Source organism: Haliotis asinina, chromosome 5 (assembly GCF_037392515.1).
Source record: "Haliotis asinina isolate JCU_RB_2024 chromosome 5, JCU_Hal_asi_v2, whole genome shotgun sequence".
Taxonomy (NCBI): Eukaryota; Metazoa; Mollusca; class Gastropoda; order Lepetellida; family Haliotidae; genus Haliotis; species Haliotis asinina.
This window is the reverse complement of record NC_090284.1, coordinates 19,026,885-19,051,019: the sequence shown is the minus strand read 5'-3', so window position 1 is coordinate 19,051,019 and position 24,135 is coordinate 19,026,885. Positions and strand designations below refer to the sequence as shown.

The following is a 24,135-nucleotide window of genomic DNA, read 5'->3' as shown; positions in this document are numbered from 1 at the left end:
CGGATAAGAATGTCTTGAACCAGAAGCATGTACACTGGCTCAAGTTCCTGACTTTCTTACCCTGATCAATGCACCAACAGTGGAGATGGAGGACATGTCTGTACATAGGTTTATGTTTTCGAGTTGTTATTTTTTCGCTTATGTCAAGCAATAAAGTCTCTGCTTCATAAGTTTGCGTGTATATTTCCCAGTTATTAAGATACTTAAAATCAATTCCTTTCATGCCCAAATTACAAATGTCACATCTGTCTGGAATTAAAATTATTTGATCAATGGTGCAATATAGCGCGAGTCATAAAAATTCCAGAAAACACTAATAATAAGTACTTTGAGGTCTGCAGACTTCTTTCTTGTGGTTCTCTTCATTCCTCAGCCTCCCAATCTATCCCATTTGTTTACTGCTACTTTCATACGTATTTCGGTCATGTTAATCTTATAAGCAATAGCGTGATGGACTTGACAACTGATTTGCATAAAAATGTCCCAGGGATGCATGTTCAAGTTTTACCTTAACATGAGACATATTCTGAAAATGTACACATCTTCAAACAGCCTCTTTTCAACTTCCTAGTCCCACGGGACCCAAGCTGCCAGAATTCCCTTTCAGTTGAACTCCATGACAACCGGGTTCTCAAGAGAGTGGGTGAGTGAGTTTAGTTTTACACCGCACTCAGCAATATTCCAGCTATATGGCGGTGGTCTGTAAGTTTGGGCCAAACAATCCAGTGATCAACAGCATGAGCATTTATCTGCGCAACTGGGAACCGATGACATGTGTCAACCAAGTCAGGGAGTCTGAGCACCTGATCCTGTTAGTCACCCGTTACCACAAGCACAGACGCCTTCTGTGGCAAGCAAGCATGGTTTGCGAGACACCTATTCTACACTATATCTGAGTGAGTGAGTGAGTGAGTGAGTGAGAGAGTTTGATGTGACAATATTCCAACAATACCACAATGGGTACACCAGAATGGGCTAAAAACGTTCTATGCAGGTGGAGAATCAAACCCTGGTCTTAGGTTGATGGCTAACTCTTAAACTTCTAGGTTCTGCCCTCCTTGTCTTGTGGATACTTTCTGTTTGAAGGGACTTGTGGCTTGATCCCCTGCCTGCATCAGATCAAAGGACATTTACAAGGTTATTGTTACCTTGCCTTCTTCTCAGCATTAAGGGCATATAATAATCACTGATTACCTCAAACATGTTTAGGGGTATCAGTGTTAAAACTGACAAGGTATATATATGGACAATGGGACAGACCCACACCCTCCCTCAAGACCTTCATTCATTTCATCTCAGTTCACCACAGAATATGGTTGTTGGTGTGTAGAATATTCATAATTTCCATTAAATAGTTAATGGCATCATTAATTAGTTCAATTTGTTCTTTTTGCAAGCCATCTCGAGGATAATCTAACGTTTATTTGTGTCCACTCTGCTTATCCAGTGGCCAACATATGACATCCCTAAGAAAGGAGTTCATGCATGTGTAAGAACATCCAGCGACATTAAGGTCAGAATTTCAGTAAAGCTGTCTCATGGATTGAAAGATTTTATAGACAAGGTATACATTAGGTAGCAATAATTACATAACACCATGATTGTGGCAACATTATACAGCCCGCCAAGCCCATTTAAAGAACCCTTTGTGTGGGTTCTCAATGTCCAACTATTATGGTTTGCATGGAAACCTTTTATTCTCATATTTTGTTTCCAAAAGAATTTATAGAATGCATAAAACGTTTTGTAGCTAGTGCATCTGAAACAAGAAACTGATTCCGGTCACCCCATGTTTTCTGTCTCCTCCAGTGACATGATGGCGATGTATTAATCCTGACAATCTATAGTTTTCTAGCATTCGCAGAAGTAGAAATTGAGTATGTGAGTCAGTGTTACCTCAAGGAGCATCTGCAATACTGCAAGTAGGAAGCCCTCTTTCGGGTGACGATGATGAGTATCCTATATGACTACATTTTCTCATTACATAGAAAATAATTTATTGAGGCAGCAGCTCATACAGGCATAAAGACAAGCATCTTCCTCCCATCACATTTTCATACAATCATCCCTGGTCTTCAATGGTTCCAGGACTTCATGATGAATTAAAATGCTCCAGTCATGTGAAGAACCCTGCGACCTTCAGGTTCCTCTTCTGACTAGTGGCTTGCGACCAGTTCACATGAATTCTTCCACTGAAGTAATCGTACCATGAAACTTGGATGTTGTCATCAGTCTACCACAGATGTTTCCAGGCGAGAGATTCTGTGTCTGCGGATGTCACTGATGCTCCCCCGCATCTGTACCAGAGCACTGTACTGGAGTCGCATGTCTGCCAGAGCATTGGACATCTGTGCTATCAGGGTGTCCTACATGACAAAACAATGCATAGAGTCAGAGGCATGTTGCAAAATAAATGGGGAATCTGTGTTATCATTTCCAGTCAAAGGGGCAGTGGGAAGGGGCAAGAATGTTAAAAGATGAGAGAAGAATCATGCTGAACATGTTACTAGACTCTCATGCAAGTTGATGTGAAGGATGTTTGAAGGGGCATTGGACAGGACTTCCAAAAGTATACAAAATAACCAGCATGCACATAAATGATGTTAATGTGTCCAACATGAATCGAGACTGAACTGGACAATCCAGTGATTGATTTCATGAGCATCAATATACGAAACTGTAATATGACATGTGTCAACCAGTCTCTCCTCTAATCCCCTTAGTTACCTCTTACGACATGTTAAAGATGTGTTGCTGAAGAAAAATTCTCATCCTGATTGTCATGAACAGGTTTGGCAGAGGACTAGAAATCTGAGCAACAACCACAGGTCCAATTGGAAACCTATCCCAGTGCACAATTACTATGAAACAGCGTTCGAAATAATCAACGGCCCGGAGGCCCAGCACCACCTGTTATTGCATCGGGCCGGCAGTTTCAAAGATGTGCAAGCCCTTGTGACCTTCAGTGAACTATCTGCCATCTTTGATCTCAACTGGAACCGTTTCCATAATTCGTTTTCGATACGTCTGCGAATCATCCATGATCCATCATGTTATGATAACTTACAGTTTCACTTCCTTGTATTTCAGCGCTTTCCGCATAGGAATGTCAATACCTGTCCTTAAAACTTTGAGGATCTCTGCGCCACTGACTTCGCTAATTGATATTGTAGAAACAGTGTGAAACTGTATAGTCTATTCGGTTTGTATTGGTTTGAGCCATCAGACTGCAGCAGGCCCTGACGGCCACCTGCCAAATCAAAGTATTGGAAAGACTGATATGAAATACTCTGAAATTTAAATTTTTGATGATCAAGAAATAGCAAATATTTGTTTCAGCAGCATCCATATTTATGGGAAAAAATTACCATTTTTCCCTCAGAGAAGTTAGTCCTCTTCGTCCAGCTGACGTTGTCTAGGTTGTAGTTGAGATCTCCAAGGATGGGAGCCACCAGTGGGAACAGCTCACTGGCATATCTGGAACAGATCAAAAACACCTGACTAGGACCACCTAAGGCACTGCATTGTCTGACCAACAATATCCATTCTGTTATCAAAATTTATACACACTCCATCCCCCGATTGCTTGAAACAAACACATGTTTTCACCAATGGAGTCAACTTGAATGACGATTGATGTGTTGCATCTATTGTATGAGAAACTCACCTTTCCTGGTCAACAGAGCAAGTTTCCTTAGGTATAAACTCAATAAAGATTGGAGCATATATTTTACAATCTGGAATTGTGTATATATAACATTAGTCTATTTCAGAGTCTCCCAAACATGTCATTTTCCTTCAAAACAGCCCTTTCTTCAAAGCAAAAGCACTTGAAGAAGCAAGTCCACAGATTTTGACCCACATAAGTTGATCAGGTCACTGCAACTCCACGTCAACTTTAACACTTTGAAAGCTAAATGTTAGTCTGATTTAACATTTGTGTATCACATGTGTAGCAGACTCATACATTTGTGCATGTGTACACAGCTTTTTAGTTAGGACTGAAATGGTAAAACTGGATATTAATAAGTAGTAATGTATATGACATCGTTATTAATAAGTAGTAATGTATAGGACATTGTTATTAACAATAGAAAAACAATACTAATTAATAGAATATTACTTACTGGTATAGAAGAGTATTAGTTATGTTTTATAGGTTAACATTTTGTGCCTTAAAACATTAATTCCAACAATCTGTAAAGTAAGCTTTTCTCTCAGTTTTACATCCACAAATGGTCACATTGCATGCTAATAACACGCTTTGCTTCAGTATGCAGGTCAGTTTGACAATTTCAAACAGCTGAAATTTTAACAACTACATTCTTAAAACTGAAAAGCCCAAACAACTTAAGCAATATAGTCACAAAACTCAAACTCTGCTATGATTGAGCTTAATATCAATTTCATTACATTCTACTTCTAGGAAATATATTGCGTTGTTCACACCTGTGAGCTTAGTTTTACTCTGCTTTTAGCAAGATTTTAGCAATATGCGGGGCAACACATGAAATAGGCTTCACACACTGTACCCATATGAGGAATCAAATCTAGGCCTTCAGTGTGATGAGCACAGTCTGCAAGACATAAGAAAGGATAAGAGTCATATGATCATCTTATCCCCTTGGTACCCATTCACTGCTAGGTGAACAGAGGGAGAAGTTGTCAGGAACCAAACTTGGAAATAACTGACTGCTTTTAGCAAATATTTCACAGGATATGGAAAAAGTTTTGTTTGTTTTATTTCATTTTGATCGCTGAATTCATAAACATATCATAAAAGTAGAGTGGAAAAGAAGTTTAATGATACTCTTAATGTTCATCTCATCTGTGCTTATGCACACAATACTTATCAGAACACCTGCGTTTTATCATATTTGGGGTAATTTGAGGGCATTTGAATCTCATCAGTTACCTGCCTTACCCAAATTCTACAAAAGCAAAATATATTACCAAGGTATGACGCTCCCATATATTTCACGCAGACCAGATGGCTGGTTAATAGTAAAACTTGGAAGCCTGAACCACAAAATATCGTGTCTAAATTTTAACTCAACCGTTAAACAGGTGAATTTGGCAGTCCAACCCATTGGGCAGGCAGGTATTTCAAAAGCTGATATTACATAATGCCAAACATTACTCAAAAATTTGACAAAATCAAAATCCACATTATATCCTTCAGTGAATTAAGATGAACAGGGTTTGAAATTAACGCTTTGTGGTAGCAAATTTGCTATTCAAAATTGTATACAGCTACCAGAAAAATCTCATAGTAGCAACAACTTGCTACCTGGTATTATTTAGTTGTTAATTAGCCTGCACTTCCAAAGGATAGATCTCCACTTTCACTCATAAACTGGTATTTTACTTTCTCCAAAATTGTTATGGGAGTTTTTGTTGGTCACTAGTTACAATAAGTTGCAAACAGCGAACCAGTCAACTCAGTGTGCATGCATGTATGTATAACATTACTGCTTACAACGTTTGACAATGGACATACATCATTTACCGGCACAAGGATGATAAAACATTGCCTGCTACTACATGGAGGCCTAAAGTGCTGTCGAAAATAGAAAAAAAAAAGATTTTAGGCTGTTACTCTGTATCCTTCAAATTTACACAAGTGCAAATAGGATATGTCAAAATTACTCACTTTGGCCTAACTGGGCATCCAATAGGATGCATAAGAGGTTATCCAGAAAAGCATGTCTATTTGTAAAATAGGGTTTAACTTAAAAATACTAGTTGCTGAAAAGAATTGACTATAGATAGTTTGGTCGCTCAGCCATGCATGCACTGCCTACTGGCACATGGGTTTCATCTCAAAGATATTTATTTTGCTTTTACATGTGTGTTGAATATATCTCATCTACTGATTGACATCTTATGTGTCTTTCTTTCATAAAGTTTATGTTGAGATATGTGAAAGAGTATGATACCTGATACCCATAGAAAAGCATTGTATTAAATATCTCAAAGTATAGGTATAGGTATAGGTAGCATGACCAACCGAAGATTGACAGGACTTTACATCATTTGTAAACTGTTATCACATACCATGTACTTCCACTGTTTAATTCCTCTAAGGGATTATAAATATTAGCAGATATCTCTATTTCTATCCCCAAGCTCCATCTCAACTATGGTCTGCTACACCCATCCTGGTTTTGCTTTTCAGATGACCCCTCCTACCTGTTTCTCTTAAAAGTGATAGTGAGACTCCATGGTAGCTGCATCCTTAACAGTTTCAGCATAAAAGTTAGCATTTTTATGTCTAATTTCAAAATGGGCATTTGAAAAGTGCCCTATGTAATAAAGTATCATCGCACATTAATTGGCATAAAGTCATGGTCTGTTCCAAATAAGTCTCTTTTGACTTCGGACAATATGACATACAGATATAATCAGTCTATAAATCTCTGTACAGAGGTATATAACAGAAATTTGCACCCTTACTTGTGGTATGAGGCATCCATTTTGATGTAGTCGCCCACAAAAGGCTGCTGAAGTCGACCTGTCAGTTGATCCTTCTTCTCCATGATGGATTCAATGTGAGCATTCAGCTTCTGGATCTTCTCCACTTTACCCTCTGTAATCAGTCAACACATATCAATTCATTCACAAAAAAAATTCACCATGATGTCATCTGTTCATAAAGTCAGCTACTTGTGAAAGTTCTTCACCAACAGACTGACTGGTCACAGTTTGACTTTATTTTCTCAGAAGAACAGACTGTGGGTTATTATAATACTCCACAACCTATCGCGCATCAGATCTTGAATTTAAACCAATGATCACTGCTGCTTCCTCATCCTTGATAATCTCCAAGGTATATGTTCCTGTAATTGCATTACCTCTCTTTGCCTGCTTTTTATCCAATTAGGTGTGTACACTGGGATGTTTAGTGTACCAATGACCCACCTATCATCACTCCCACTTCTTTCATCTAACCAATGTTTCTTTTAAAACTTGGCAACACAATTGTTGCAGAGGTACCCTGCAAGAGGTAGAGGGAGTTCTTGAATATATTTTTTTAAGGTTTCAGATCTGCAAATTTGTATGATTTGCCCCTTAAATCTGAGATGCACAGTGAGCAAGCCTTCAAGGTTGCTGCTGCCATCTTTGTTGACACTGCCAAGCTCAGTTGTAATTCACTAACTGATTGGTTACTGTGACAAGGCAAAGCAGGCAAAAGGAGGTAATTCAACTACTGGGCCGAGACATAGATGCATCCAGGGTACTAGTGGAGACTTATCAGCACATACATCCTTGAGATTATTGACTATTGAGGAATGAGTGAGTTTAGTTTTACGCCGCACTCAGCAATATTCCGGCTATAGGGCGGTGGTCTGCAGATAATACAGTCTGGACCAGACAATCCAGTGATCAACAGCATGAGCAAAGATCCCGTTTGTCACCTCTGACAACAAGATGAGTCGCCTTTTATGGCAAGCATGGGTTGCTGAAGGCTTAATCTACCCTGGACCTTCACGGGTCGATTGTCGAGGACACAGCTTGCTATATTTGTTGTTTAATGCCCCACACCATATGACAGCAGAGTAGAAAGAGCCATAATAGCACAATGAATAGAGTCATTGTCAACAAGAGCACTGATGTATGCAACTCGAACAGAATTACATGCCAGTTAGTTGCCACTTTTGTAGAGACCAACTTTAACCAAGATCCATTAATCCTGGTATAATTCATCGAGGTAGTTCTTTCCCGATGTTTGCCTAATAGCACACTATACAGTGTTCCAGCTTTCTGGTGGCAATCTGTAAATAACCAATTCTAAACAGTCCAGTGACTGACATCATGAGCATCAATTTACACCACTGGGATACAATGACTTGTAACAACCATTTCATCAACCATGACGACCCAATTCCAGTTGTCACCTTTTCCAAAAAGCATGTGCTGCTGAACATGGGCTGCTGAAGGGCAATTTTGGTACGGACCCTCACAATCCTTGGATGTTTCAGTGACAGCACCAGTAACTCGCCATAAAACAATGTACCTATGGCAAGAATCATTTGTCCCTAACCTAAGGTATGAGGAATGAGGAATCATTTTGCTACCTGATAAGAGTGAGTGAGTGAGTGAGTGAGTGAGTGAGTGAGTGAGTTTGGCTTTACACCACTTTTAGCAATATTCCAGCAATATCACAGCAGAGGACACCAAAATGGGCTTCACACATTGTACCCATGTGGGGAATCAAACTCAGGCCTTCGGCGTGATTAGCGAACGCTTTAACAACTAGGCTACCTAACCACCCTGCTACCTGATAGGAAAAGATAGTAACAACAACTTGCTACCTGGTATTTTTCAGTAAAACGGCTTACGTTCATCAATTAGCTGTCATTTTCAAAGGATAGATCTCCATGACCTGCAGACTGCAGACATATCCCCTTGAAGAATAGATGAAAATCAAACTTGCAGACCCACAGACTCTTAGACAATTCGATCCTATAAACCACTAGTGAACAGGTGGTGAGTGTGGAGAGAGGGTAAGGAAACCTAACACAGTTCCATGTGGTCAAAGACTAGGACGGAGGGATTAATTACGAAAGAGTGCTGCTACCACGTAAGGGATTTTGTTACCTATTTTTAAACCTGGTAGCAAGTACTTGCTACAAGTTAAAAAAGTTAATTTCGAACACTGCAATGTCACTACAATGGAACTCATAGCTTTAGATCACAGCTCAATAAGATATCATCAATGAAATGTCATTGCACATTCGAAACTGCAGGAAGGAACAGGCAACAAGTCACCTTGATGGGTGATAATGTTCAGGTTGACTCCTGTAGGTTAGTAGGGCCAAACATTGTGGTGCACATAACATGTGGCATCACCAGATGACTTTGTGGTAACATGTTGAACCAGCAGTGAATGGGTACCTGGTAGGATGAGATAGTAATGTCATAGTTAACATTTTAGAACCTCAGAGGCAGTTTGTGTTCTCCTCCGTGAGTTGAGCGTGAATATCGAGTACAGTGATTGGGTAACTATACCCACTGAAATAAATTGTTGGATTAGGTGTTTAAAAAACCTATTATGATTAAAATCTAAATACATAAAGCGTTTACTGTAATCCATTTCCATAAACCAAAAAATTATCAAACAAGCATGACTGACAAGTCAGATTTTAGACATCTGGTTAAAGTATTCAAAAAAGATAAATTCCAATAATAATACTTTTAAGAACATGATGGAAATTCCTAAACACAATAATTTTCCTTATTTGCCATTGTAGGAAGTTGTCAATTTGGCACAGTGCTTCTTAACCGCTCTTAACATAATACATGTAGTATGAATAGCGATCTAGTACTTGATTCATTCTGACACGTGATTAAACCAATCCGATCATAAAAATACCTAGAAAAAGATAATACCTCTTAATACATGCAAATGAACAGCTTTCATGTCTTCTTTGAAGTTAGAACAAAATAAGCAGAGACATCGAAAGTGACGACAATAAAACTCATCGTGAATACAATCATAAAACTGTGTGAACAGATAATTTAAAATCAATTGTTGGCGTCTAAAGTTTCACAATATCTCACTCAAATGTGAACTGTCAGTGCATATGTACTATAAAAAATGTCTTTTAGGTCCCATTAGTATTTGGCCATAGCTGAAAACAGCTTATCATCTCACTAGTAGAGTGAGTGAGTGAGTTTAGTTTTATGCCACACTCAGCAAACATTCCAGCTATATGGCGGCAGTCTGTAAATAATAGTCAGGACCTGACAATCCAGTGATCAACAGCATAAGTATCGATATGCGCAATTGTAAATCGATGACATGTGTCAACCAAGTTAGTGAGCCAACTTTTGTGGCAAGAATGGGTTGCTGAAGGCCTTTTCTACCCTGGATCTTCACAGGACCTCATTAGTTGACAAATAGTGATGAAGATAGAATCATCAAGGAAGGCCCATTCACATACAGCTTTATGTAGTTCAAACACTACGATGCTTGACCGTACTTGTAGTTTGTATTTTTCTGTATATACATATCTTGAATCTGAAGCTCTGTCTCAGCAGCTGTTAATAGCACAAACTGTATCATGCAGCAAAACCAATTATCAAAAACAACATGTTATTTTAAGTTTTACAAACAACCACAGATGCTTTTAGTGTCATGTTCCAGATCTATTTTACACTGAAAGTGTCACATGATAAACAGGCTTTCAAATATGGCTGTCATACTGGTAAAGACGGAATCACGCCAATCAACTTCTTTTCATCCATATCCACATATTTCACTTATCCACATTTATATTTATTCTTATCCTGTGAGTGAGTGAGTGAGTGAGCGAGCAAGCAAGAAAGAGACAGAGTCAGAGCGTTTTTTATCCTGAGCATTTTTTTGCAATATTAAAGCAATAGCAGTACAAAAGCCACTTGAAAAGGAGCTTCACACAACGTACCCATCTGATAGATGCTTTCACAAGACACCTCAAACAGTTTCAGCAAATTTATCTGTCATCATCAGATCATTGTCGCAACATTTACAACAAGTTTCTGGTCTAGTAGAAAAAGATGAAAGAAAACCCCACGAAAACACAAAACACACATTCCACGACCAAACAGTTCAATACATTCAATGAGATAGGCAAAACATGGTTTTCATGCCGAGTGAGCTGTGAGCTCTATATGTGAGCATCTAATTGACAGGTGTACCAACAAGAGAACATATGTTGGGATCAGTAACCAAACACCTTATTTACAGCAGTATCATTTCGTAATGGGTGATATATGCATGTGAACACAATCGATCAGCATCACCAAACCAGGATACTGGGAACAGCTTTCATGAAACCGAAGCATCAGAATTCCTAACCTATATCCTGTTGATGATAGGTGATAAGGGATCGTGTTCATGTGTCCAGTGGGCTCAGTGAGTTTGGTTTTACACCACAATATTCCAGTGATATCATGGTTGAAACACCTGAAATGGGTTTCACACATTGCACCAAAGGGGGTGTCATATGACTGACAAGTGAACAATTTAGGCTACCCCAGAGAGCCAGTGGGTTTAGATTGGTATGATACACACACACATGGCTACTTTTCATGGAATGATTTACCGGTAGTAAACACTACCGGTATTTCTTTTCTGTATGGCTAATTACAAGTGAGTGAGTGAGTTAAATTTTACACAACACTCAGCAATATTCTGGCAATATGTAAATAATTGCATCTGGACCAAGAAATACAGTGATCAACAACATGAGCATCAATCTATGCAAGTGGGATATGTTGGCATGTGTCAGCCAAGTCCTCATCTGTCCTATCCACCCTATCCTGTTGATCAACTCTTTCAACAACCATTGGCTGCTGAAGACCAGTCCTAACCAGGATCTTCACGGGTTGAAACGTATATATGACCCTGAGTTGAGCAATATATATGACACACATTAATTATTTATGATTAGTATGTATGTGTTAGACTCTAATCAATATTACATAGACAATGTAACCCAGGTAACAGCTGGCTAGACTACAACACCACACATTGTTACTTGTAGCAGTTGTTGATGAATACACTGGCTTTTGCTTTCTCCATGTGTAAGGGAGATATACCAACAAGAATTATCTCCCTTTCCTCAAACACCAATAAGATACTGATTTTACAAGCCTTCTATCATGTCTATAACCAACCGTGATGCAATATCACCAGAAATACTTAAAACCATCACAAGTTTGTCAACTGCACATAATTTGTACTGCAATATATTGCAATACATGCATCCATATTATGAAATATTGAGAGGTGATCTGCTTGACATAGTGACACTTATATTAGCAGAGCCTGTTTTCTGTATAAAACAATACATATTATGGTTTCTAGTTTTATCATTTGATTACTATTGGAATGTCAGAGTAGAAAATCACAAAGCTGTATTTTTAACCCAATATATTTGTTCTTAGATAACATACTGAAATGGTCTGAAAAGTGTATTATGGTATACAAGAAATACTTTAATATGTTGCAGTTTTAAAATATAATATTTGACAAAAGTTCATAAATGCATGATTGTTCATGTGAGAATAACTATTGAGGCATGCATGTTTGCCCTCAACTATATTTCAGTGGTCTGTAAATAACTGAGGTTGTCCCAGACAAGTGATTGACACAATGAGAAGATATCAAAACAACTTGGAGCATCAATAAAGTCAGCAAGGCTGAACTGAGTGACGTACCGATTCTGTTTGTCACAACTAAGGAGAACCATGAGTTACTGAAGACCAATAAAAGGGAGCAGCAGTAGGGCACTGGTTAAAATGTTCACTCGTCACACAGACAATCTGGGTTTGATTCCCAACATTGGTGCAATGTGTGAAGCCCATTTTTGGTGTCCCTGCTGTGATATTGCTGGTATTACTGCTAAATGCGGTGCTCACCCTAAACTAGATATTCACAGGTGTGACGGTGGTCTGTGAATAATCTAGTCTAGTCTGGACCAGACAATCCAGTGATCAACAGCATGAGTATCGATCTACGTAATTGGGATACGATAGCATGTGTCAACCACGTCGGTGAGCCTCACCACCTGATCCTGATAGTCGCCTCTTACAACAAGCATGGTTTGCTGACCAATTCTAACCTGGATCTCCATTGGTATTATGACAACAGTAATGTGAAAGAACAATTACATTCAGCATGTTCTGACACAGCATCAAAAATAGCATAACCTGTTTTAGAACGACTCCTTTTTTTTTAATGGCCATTTGTTGCGGTTTCACTCATTATAACAAGTCATGTGACATCACCGAGCAGTTGAATTGACATCAGGAATTCCCTCGCATCAGCTCCCACAGAATGCTTTATGTGAAGTATCCAAAGGTGACACTTTAGAAATATTGTAAACACAGTGCAATTTGTGCTTGCATCTTTTTCTTGAAAGCATATCAATTATTAAATGTAAGCATATCGTAATTACACCATGCAAACCTCAATTTGAAGCGTCATTGGCAATGTTTACATGTCAAGTAAAACTCACATGATTGTCGCAGTGGGGAAGCACTGTTAAAATTTTAAATCTATGGAAGTGTTCGAAAACTGGTGACGCCACATCATTGATCGGATGTTGACTTCACATGGAAATGGCAGCCACGCCTTTTAACCCCCTAGATGCCATGGGGACATATTTCTCCTTCCTCTTCACCCCCACTTTAAAGTCCAATAAAATTCTAAACATACCATGTACATATATATACTTGACCGTTTCGAATTCTGCGGAAAAGTTTCTGTTTCTTGATACCCTCCACTATTATCTCAGACCAAGCTTAAGTGCTCAAAATTACCTTTCAAAATAGGTATCATCGTAATTGTCGCCATTTTTCACACAATCCAAAATACGATACAGAGGGGTATTTGCTGTATGTTTTGAAATGAGAAAATCGTATGAATACAGCCAGTATTGAATTTCACAAATGGCATATTAATGATCACTGATATCAAGTTTTCATGTAACCACTAATGATAATTCTGAAGCGTCACCAATGAACCCAGAAGCAGTTGGGATGTTTTCGAAAATACACTTACAAAAACGCTGAAGTGCGCGTTCCGCCATATTGGACAGTGTTTACAAAATCACGTTTCAAGAAGGCTGATATTGAGACTCCTATTACATCACCTATATTTTATAGTCAGCTACGACAAATGCATCATTGAATTCCCCACACATCTTAGAATCAAATTACAAATGGTCTTGTCACCAATACCAACTATCTAGATAAAACGAAACGAAAGATACTGGGTATGAAAACAAACACTCTCCACGAAAGACTGTGCATGTTTGAAATGTAAACAAAGAAAAATTCTGATTCTACACTGCGTAGGATTTTCAGAAATTTTCCAACATCCAGCCACGTAATCATTGCTTACAATGGCTCAATATGCTTAAGACATTCAGGGGAAGAGTATCGTAGCAAGAAATAGCAAATTAAAAATAGATAAAATGTTAACATTTGATAATTGATAAGAGACTGTCAAACTTTTAGTACAGCGTGACACCATGACTGACGCAAAATCACAACCAACGACAACGGTAATTGTCAGCATTTCTGGCTTCTTTTGTCCTTTACAATGTAAATGATAAACACATATAACAATACCCAGATAGTCAGAATAATTGTGATTACTTACATCTAACATTTATGTACAACGTTCCCTGAATCAAGGAAAGAGTCCTCACAAAATCTGTGTACTTTTGTCAGCAAAGCCGCCATTTCGAAAAAAATCTGTCATCAGTAGTGATGTCACATGTCAACACTGTTGCACATATTAGGCAATTTCCTTGAAGTGAAGGTCGGTTGAACAAGAGTAAACACAATGGCCATATCATTCCGATTGTGGTGTATATTTTGCATATCGTTCAGATATTTTTCCATGAAACTGATTTCAGTATCTCCATATATCCTTGTTCAACATCATATCATATGTGGACATAAGGTATGCATTGTTATTCTTTGAAAGCTTTTTATTGTTTGAATAATATTTATATGGGAAATTGACTCAGTAAGTGTACTTTACCACACTTTAAGCCTCTACACAAGTGTTGGAAGTTCACACTTAGCCATTACTGCAACATGTGCTTTAGTTCCTGTGATGTACAATATTCAGTACCTTGGGACAAATATTGCACTTTCACGTGAAAAGGTTAATGTGCAGCGATTTAATTCAACCTTATAAGTAAAACTGATAATATTAATGAAAATGATTTATACATTTTATGAAATGTATAGGCACACATATTTAAAGGAATTGACTTGTTCATTGCATTTGTTTGTGTTGTTTTTATAGACAAAACAATTATGAAAATTGATTGACCAGGTGCAAGTTTGTCAAAAACGTTTATGATTCACTATCATTCTTTTAAATAATAAAGTCAATTCAAATTCGATTAAAACATATTTTGATGACAGAATATCTAACTCAAACAATTTTTTTTTACGAAAATTGTTTATGAATATATAAACCAGGTCATGTCTTAATTTGGACAAACCTTACGCCCATATTCTAATAGTTCCATACTAAAAAACCGATCTCCTTTCATTGCATACTTATGAAGTTAAATAATTACATAATCATAAGAAGAAAAGTTTATACCCTAAATGAATATTCAGTGAACATGGTGAATATTCAGGAGTTGTGAAACTTTCATATACGCTAAATTGATGCCAGACAGGTGCGAGTGTTGCTCACAGTATGATACGTAGTAAAACCGTCTAATTGTTGATATATTCAGGACACTATTTCAGTGGTAAAACCATTAATGTTATGTCTTGTCTAAAAAGTGTTGAATTCTGACACAGAAGCCGAGACCTTATACACATTGAGTGGAAATTAGGTTAGATATATACTAATTAGCAAACAGATGTGGTCTTTTTCCGACGTTACAAAATGCACAATACATGCCATGACGTCAAATAAAATGTCACATTATTTTCAGTTATTTCATTACATTTGAAGATGTGTCAGTTACTTTGTTAATAATAATCAAAATACATCTACACAAACAGGAGAATATGGGGATCTACGAACTAAATTATGTATTGGATGGGGCCATCCAAATCGCTATTACCTGCTTTCTCATGCAGTACATTGGCATCTTTTCTTACAAATTGTGAAACAACCAAAAGGTGCCCGCTCACATTGGGGAACTTTGTATTGTAATTGTTTGGTTCACTGTGAACAAAACGTCACAAAAATACACTGTCCTTATCCACAACAAATTCTCTCCATGTGATCTGAGTTACGTTGACCTAATGTAGAGCATAACGGAGTTTTGCCCCTTTATGTTTATACGTGCATGATCTCTCTGTCGACGTTTGACATCATAAAAGAAAATCAATCTTTGACATTTAGTGCGGGTCATTTTTTATCTTGTGCATATGACGTTATGCATTAGCACATAAATCCATTTCATATACACTTATAGGATATGTGTACTCACTCAAAATATCTATATGTGTGATATCAGCTGTCTCCTTGTCCTGGACTCGACACTGCATCTCCAGATTCACCTGAAACCCAGTTAATTACATTCATTTATTTCACACCTTCAGCACTGACTAAAGCCAACAGTGAAGCCTATTTCTGATGCCCCCAGCTGTGATATTGCTGGAAACTGGAATATTGCAGAAAGTGGCATAAAACTAAACACACTCACTTAACGTGTTGAGTAAAGTAATTCACGAAACCCAAATAAACAAGAAAAGGGTAATAACTGAGCACATTTGAAGTGTTCAAGACTTGTGTTTAAACTTTAAAAGTAACAGGACATGGGATCCCCTGAGTATTAGACGTCTGTCTGACCAACTGAAATTTTACAGGACGCATAGCAAAAACATTAAACACACATTTCAGATTTAATATTCCGCATAACTGGCGATCAAATTAACAAACACACAACTTAAAAAGAGCAAGCAAGTGTCCCATGTCACATATGACCACTTCAGTCATTGCGGAACATATAGTCAGACACTGATGCTGGCAGAATGTATACTTCCAGTTCCACTGGACTATAGACGAATCTGTAGGATATGTCCATGGGTCTGACGCTATCAGTGAACACTGCATTAGAATTATTTTTCATCATATATGGAGGTATATGTTCACTATACAGAAAAAAGGTACATAAAGCCATAAGGAGAGACATAAGGGTCACTCTATGCTATGAAGGGGGTGATGAGGTAGTCTAGTGGTTAAAACATTCACTCATCAGGGCCAAGTTCGATTCCTCACATGAGTATATGAGAAGTCCATTTCTGATGTCCTCTGTTATGTCATAGCTAGAATATTGCTAAAAGTGTTGTAAAACTATCCTCCCTCACTATCAGGGAAGAGTGATCAAATGTAACATATATACAAAAAGACCTTTTCTTTTTAAACAGATAATTCTTGGCATCAATTTTCTGAATCAACCCTTGAGTACCTTTATCATTATGCCACTGTAGTTTCTGAAAATATGTCCCCTCCATTCAGTTACAATATCTCTTTAGTGTGTTTGTGAAAGGCACTATATCATGCCACACTTTTCTAAATATAAATAATGCAGTTTTCTCAATAGTACCAACTATCAGTCCTCAGGGAAGCTAACAGTAGTACCATATACTATTAATTTATTCCAATTTCTTTTACATTTTTAGATTACAACAATAAATTACACAGTTAAAATGAATTCATGCCCCACTGCCTTCGACTTTCAGGCCCTCTACAAACACTATTTCAAGTTACCCCTTAGCAGGGATGGCAACAAGTGAAAGTGATTTCAGCTGAAAATAAGCTAGGGGGCCGCAACAAGTCTCCAAAGAAGAAGACAGATGTGGGTACTTGAAGTTGATAAGAAGGACCTCACCCCTCTTAATATTTTCTCCCCGGATTTAGATGAATCTCAAGATCAACTGATTTGCATTTAAATCCATGGATGTCCAAGGATTCACAGAAAATTGCCATAGGGTTATGTCCCTTGGTGTCCCCTGTGTGCAATAGTTTTCCATGTACAGTCCGAGGCGTAACGTGTACGCGAGACAGCCTATCGTCTCTTGTTCGTGAGACGGAGTTCTCCGCGGTACTAACTGAAGCGCTTCCTCTTAATTAATTCAGTCACAGTGGAACAACCTCGATTGGGTGCGAACATCATGCAGGGTAATTAAAGCGTCCCATAAAATCCCCAAGGGTGGTGGGGTACTTAATTGACAGTCGTGAATGAACAAGTTTTTTTCGTCACACTTTTGTCATTTGCACTGATGTACAGAGGAATTGTTTATAAATTACATTCCATTTATGGCAAGTGTTCAGAGTTTCCATTATCGATTTCAGGCAAGTCATAGGACAGTAAGTCCTTCAAAGGATAATAATTCCAGCCTTCAACTTCATTGAAGTAAGTCTGGGGATACAAATTACAATATCATGCTGCCACCTTTCAAACTCAGTCTTGCTTATTGTCTGTTCACTAATCACACGAACTTAAAACATGTAATCATGCTTACTCCAGCAGTTTTTTGAAAAAAAACTGAAAAACTAATCCTAATATGTTACAAGCTTACATTCGTCTTTGGCCAAAAATCAGGCCATTACAGTTCCAGTTTCCAGACCTGTGCAGGGACTATGTATGTCCACATCAACCCCGCAACAAATATCAGCACCCTGTTGATGCTACTATGGTTACAACTTACATGTTCAATTTTGTTATGCTATCAGTGTGACTTGTATTTCACTGATGACACAACAAATTAGCCCTATTACTGTATTAGCCAGTCTTGTGAGTCTCAATTCTTGGTTTTATTTTTGTAGTTCAATGTTTTCTTGATAATATGAAAGTAATGTTAAGATTCCTCTAAATTTAAGTAAATAGACATTTTCAGAAAAATCCAATTTTGTCTACAACTCAGTTTTTGAAAGCTGCATTTGTGGAATGCCAAAAGCACTTGGTTTGGGATCCTGGTTTATCCTTGGAGTTACATTCCTACCTTCTGGAGCTCTCTCTTCTTCTTGGTTATCTCCCTTTGTAAAGCAATGAGCTTGAGAGAGGGTAACTCCTCTTGATCTTCTTCACTTGGGCCATTTCCATCTCCCCTCTGCTGGAACCATAAAAAAATCAAATCTATAACTGAAATTATTTCCACTGATAGTAAAAGCCGATACTAAACACTCTTATAATTTTTTCAGAAGTTTCAGATTAAAATAACACACACAAATTGTTGCTCACAATTTTGGGGGTAAATCACACGAAAAAAACAGAACTTTCACACTGACACAATACCTTTCTCTGACTGCACCTTCACTTCTAAAAAGTTAATAACCTCTCTTCACTTAACTTGTTGGCTCCAATTCAGTTTTACTGTGATATTTTCAAAAGCTTGCGTGACAAGGACAGCCATAATTGTCTTCAAAGTGAGCAGTGCTGCTGCATTCTTGTTTGTTATTAATATCTCAAAAAAAAAAAAAAAAAATAACAAAAAAATGCAAAAAGCGTATTTTGTCCCAATTTTCGGGTATATCTGCTATCAGAGATATATGCGGTTTGAAATATTTATGAGTTCTTGGTCATACATTTTTGGAGTCCAAAGCATGAAAATGGGAACAAACATCAATGTTTGTTAATTTTATCAAGTCTGTTAAAGGTCACATGCAACATGACAAACTTTGTAGATTCTGATACTTTTCGTAATGCACTTACCGAATCAAATCATCAAACATGACAATTCAACCTAGAAAGTTAAAAATATGATGGGAAAGAAAAGCCCGCAAAATAGGACTTCAAACGATTCACTAATTGTCCCCCAGCACTGGGGGAAAAAGTGGTTTCAATGGGTATGCCGCGCTCATAACGCATGTGCAGTGAATAGGTTCACGGAGACTGAAACAGTGTGCCTCCCCAGTGTATGAGGTCGTGAGCAGTTGTCTAACATTGGTTGTGTACACAAAGAAGAAAATAATCTACTACATAAAAAAACCATTTTGATTGTGATAAGCAGACTCTGTCCAAGAGAAAACTCAATGTCTAGTTTTTTGACACTTATATGTCTGCATGTCTGTCTGCTAATGACTATATGCAATGCACAACTTCAATCACTGACCACGTGCAATTAACGCCTATCAGGCTTATAAGCCATAAACAAAGAGCTGGCTAAGTGTATCAACAAACCAGTGGCCAATGAAAAAGCTTCATTACACTTGAGTGCACACCCATCAACTCTGGGTTCAGTATCGCAGCTGTTTGTTTCGAGTGAGGTAAACCCAAGTACAAAATATTGCACTTTTGGCTTGCGATTGTACCCTTATAACTTTGTTTATTTGTATTTTTCTTAATCAACGGGTTACAATGCATTTCATATATCATGAATAAGTGACAACTGTGTTTTAATTATGTTTGATTTTTTGGCTGCATGTGACCAATTATGTTTATCAAGTCTGTAAAACAATCCTTATTCCCTGTGTCTCAGAACCAATTCAGTGCACTAAAGGGATTTCCCATGTTTATTTACTTTTGGGGGCAACAAGAGACTCAAAACCTTTCTGGCGCACAAGTGCGTCTGCCAGCCTACAAAATTGGGCAGGGGTGGAACTAACCCATTGCCCGACATCTCAATCAAGTGGGGTTTTTTTGGCAAGCAAGCAACTTTGTACATCATGCGGTACTGGTGTGCAGTTGACGTTCTAATGTTAATTATGTTGCATATTTAAAGAATCAAACAAGAAAATCAGCCATTAAAGTGGGACAATTATCAGGGTAAGTGATTTTACATGTGCAACTGTACCAGAGTACACTAAGAATTATAAAGTTATTTCCACCCCTGTGGGGTCCCAGGAAAAATGGATAAAATTACATGCTGCACCAAAAAGTATGTGATGCAAGATGGAACGAACTCAGAAGCCTCAACACAGTTCATGCTAAAGTTTTTGTCTTCAAAAATCAAAATATCACCAAGTGACATCTTATCATATCTTTCTTATCAAACAGCCCCACACTTGCTCACTGAGAGCCAGGATGCATTATTTTCAGTATAGCTGTGACTAGTCTGAGTGTGAATCCACTGCTCAGTAGATCAGCAAGCTAAACGTCTTGTTTAGCTGGCTGAACTAAACTCCTCATACGTTTTGGGCCCATTGCTGGTAAGAGTTCCACCCGTACCCCAATCTTTTGACAGTAAATTTGTCCCAGGGAAGTCTTTCCCCAGTATTTCAACACTGAAGTATGTTCATTGATTGTTTTCAAACCAGTTCTAGTTTATTGAATGTATATTTAGGGAAAGGTATGCATGTCAGCTTGTAGTTTGGTTTTCATGGGTGTGGGGGTACGGGTGGAACTCTTTCCCATTTGTTTTCAATATTACTACAACTTCAACAATGTAACTTAATGAGAGCTATGATTATTAGTAAAGATCTGGATTTCAGTACTTGGTTTCAGCAAACCCATGCTTGTAGTTGTAAGAGTACATCAAGGATACGTTCGCCACGCTAAACCAATCCTACCCCAACTCAGTCCACCCAAACTCTAACAGTCCGTTTGATTGATTGGCTATCGCTACCCAGTTGCTCATAATCTCAATCAACGCGTTGTCTTGTCCAAGATAGATATTTAAAGACTGCCGTCGCATTAACAACAAATGAACAAAGTAATTATACTGAAGCATGTTTCTACTTGACGAGATAAATGAAACTGACAGGGTGCAAAGATATTAATGTCTCATTGTCTGCTAACCTTTCTTGTATGTCCCGTTTTTTCAGCAAGGTGTAGTACATTGCGTAGAGCTAATGTTGTTTTGTCTGACGAGGACCACGGGTTCTGCGTTACATCCAGTGCAGAAACATTCCTTGACATGACGGATGTTATCACGACATCAAATTTCGTGTTAAATTTACCGCTAGATGACAGTACGTACGTTTCCTCTTCCGCTGTAAACAGGAAACGACTTGGCGGAATGATATGATAAACAGAAAATATTTCGGAATGAATATGGATGAGAATTTTATTACTTCTTATAAAAAAACAATGTTATGTGTACACGTATCACAGTGCAATCTGTTCTTTAAATATTTGCCGGATATTTGGATCCATTAGTAAATGGCACTATATCTCTAGCGTAAACTCTTCCTTTTCTAATGTAGCAGGTGTTGCGAGTCTCATTGCGGTAATGCCTCGATAACCAGTAATATCGTGCAAGTGATGGAACGACATTAATAAACTCGATGTCAGCGCCGATTTGGTAGTTTCACCCACAGGTTGGCAAATAAACAATTTAATTTTAATCGTGAAGGAAACAGTTTTTAGTGTTTAGCGCGTACTGTTTAAAATTCCCAAACGAGGGCAAACGAAAATATCGAGAATTGTTTTCCGGCTTGCTTCCACATATTACATATTTATGATTTAGTGTCTAATTTAGCTTCTACTTTTGTGGTGATACATATTATCTGTAAATGTTAATATTAACCACTGTAAATCTACCCTTGAATAATTGGTCATGAACGGAACCTGGTGGTCACGCTCGCTGACTTTGTAAAACGCATCATCGTATAGCGGTGTCCATATGTTTACGGAAGTGACGTCACAAACCACGCTCACTCAGACATGGGTAGGCAGAAAGCCACAATGGTTGATGATAACGATGGGAACCGGTGTAGTGTGAAAGGCAAACAATGGTCGGATTATGTACTTAACATTTTATTTCTATCTGATAGACACCCCAGGTCAGTTCACCCTCGAATCTGTGAGACCCTCAAGTAACTGAAAGCATATGAATATGTGGAAAGTGGACACGTTTTTCCGACACAGTACCACAATGTCGATGACAAAATACCTCTGTGCTTGCTGGATATCTGCTACGAGAAAATTATGTTTGTGAGATGACTGTTTAACTTACATATTAAATTGTTAGGAATAAAGAATATATTGCTGATGCCTACTACAAGTGTGTCTGGAAAGTTTTGAAACCACCCTGTTGGTGAGATTAGCCTAGATCAAGGCTGCTTTTGTATGTGTTTTTTATAAGTAGGAATTAATGTGATGACATGGTAACTCAATGCCATTTAAAGATTTAGCTTAGATCAATGCTACTTCTTTATCTGTTTTCATAAGAAGGAAAAGCTGTGATAAAATGGTAACTCAATGCCATTTAGATGCATGTGTTGTTATAGTTGACAAGGAAGGTTTGGGGTGGTGTTTATGCAACATGTATGACTGGCAGGTGAGGCAGATTACTCACCTTTCCTGATTATGTCATTGACAATATGTAAGCAAAGAAACAGTATGTGAGGGATTATTTGTTTAAAATTTGTATTGTTTGAAAGAAATGCGAGACAAACACTTGGGAGTTTTTGCATTACATTCTTGCTTTCATTGAAGTATGAAATCTGGATATTGTCAATTAGATACTTTCCACAAATGTTTTAGAAAAATAAAGGTTGTGTACCTGTCTCATTATACAACACCAAAAGAAAAAAGAAAACCAGATCGGGAGGAGTTGTTACGCATGACAAGTCAACGATCAAATGTATGCAGCTTGTGTGGTTCTCTCGTGTTTATGTTTAACTTCTGCCTACCGGAAGTACTCGGGCGCGTCACGTGATCAAAACACTGACGTCACCGTGGCCTCTCCTATCGCAATTGTGCATATCAGTGCTCATGCAGTTGATCACATGAATAAATGAATTGTCCAGTACAGACTGAATTATTTGATGACCACTTCCTTATTCCTGAAATATTGCTGAGTGCTTTGTTAAACAATAAACAAACAACTTAACGTTCTTGTCATTTTGTATCCTTTTATAGCCTGTAGCTTGTTGTTTCGTTACAGATATATACAGTGTGTTTATGTGTGTGTTTGTATTTATTCTGATCATTGCAAATACAAATTACATAAACACATGAAATTAATTTATGAAGATTGTATCCAAGTATATCTAGTCTTAGTCGGCTATTTCTGTATAGCCTGCAGTGACAAAACAAAATCAAAATATTTTTAAGGACTCACAGAGGTAGATATACTGGAGCTTCAGTTTAAAACTGCTAACAGTAACAACTTAGCCATAAATACTGTTCTGTGTTTGCTTACGTTATTTGAACCACTTTTGTTTCATGCATTCTTTCAAAATTGTGATTAACAAAGGTAATTATTTACAATGAGTTGCGATGAGAAATCCATCCTACCTTTAGAATACAGCATCACAAACATTAAAAACACATCATAATACGTAATTGTAGGTGATTAGGGTTAGGTTGGGGTTTGGGTGAGGGTTAGGCGTAGGGTAGGGCAGGGTTAGGTTAGGATACGGTAACCTGGCCCTAACATCCTTCCGGAACATTGTGGTGCTGTATTCAAAAGGCGCTCCGAAATTCCTGATCTTGAAAAGGTCTTACATTGAGCCTTGTGGAAAATAATCTACTCTGATCCATTTCTAACATTGTCGTATGTATTATATTGATATGTTAGGGACTTCTGTGGCCTCACCTGAAGAGTGCTTTGTTAAACAATAAACAAACAACTTAACGTTCTTGTCATTTTGTATCCTTTTATAGCCTGTAGCTTGTTGTTTCGTTACAGATATATACAGTGTGTTTATGTGTGTGTTTGTATTTATTCTGATCATTGCAAATACAAATTACATAAACACATGAAATT

General features: G+C 37.8%; 2 protein-coding genes across 3 annotated transcripts in view; one reads left to right on the top strand and one right to left on the bottom strand.

Annotated features, from left to right (window-relative positions):
- Positions 1-1,972: 1,972 nt before the first annotated feature.
- LOC137283584 (uncharacterized) lies at positions 1,973-21,416 on the bottom strand. 2 transcript variants are annotated; one of them, XM_067815163.1, is made up of 6 exons: positions 21,219-21,416; positions 18,484-18,591; positions 15,966-16,035; positions 6,457-6,589; positions 3,369-3,477; positions 1,973-2,366 (listed from the first exon to the last, which is right to left on the bottom strand). In XM_067815163.1, the coding sequence occupies exons 1-6, from the start codon at positions 21,336-21,338 to the stop codon at positions 2,229-2,231; spliced, it is 678 nt and encodes a 225-aa protein (XP_067671264.1). In that variant the 5' UTR covers positions 21,339-21,416; the 3' UTR covers positions 1,973-2,228. The 2 variants fall into 2 exon arrangements, with proteins under 2 accessions (XP_067671264.1, XP_067671263.1); XM_067815162.1 differs by having other exon boundaries at positions 18,484-18,594; positions 21,219-21,410.
- Positions 21,417-21,611: 195 nt separating this feature from the next.
- LOC137283788 (ubiquitin conjugation factor E4 A-like) overlaps positions 21,612-24,135 on the top strand; it is a 34,963-nt gene continuing 32,439 nt past the window's right edge. Inside the window, exon 1 of the mRNA XM_067815472.1 lies at positions 21,612-21,739. The gene's annotated coding sequence lies outside the window, so the exon portion shown is untranslated. The remainder of the gene's footprint in view (positions 21,740-24,135) is intronic.

Excerpts from the sequence above, each read along its gene's own strand:
- LOC137283584 (XM_067815162.1), bottom strand. The coding sequence starts at position 21,338 with ATGTCAAGGAATGTTTCTGCACTGGATGTAACGCAGAACCCGTGGTCC. Across the intron at positions 18,595-21,218 it reads AAACGGGACATACAAGAAAG|CAGAGGGGAGATGGAAATGG; the intron begins GTTAGCAGACAA and ends TTATGGTTCCAG. Across the intron at positions 6,590-15,965 it reads CACACATATAGATATTTTGA|AGGGTAAAGTGGAGAAGATC; the intron begins GTGAGTACACAT and ends GACTGATTACAG.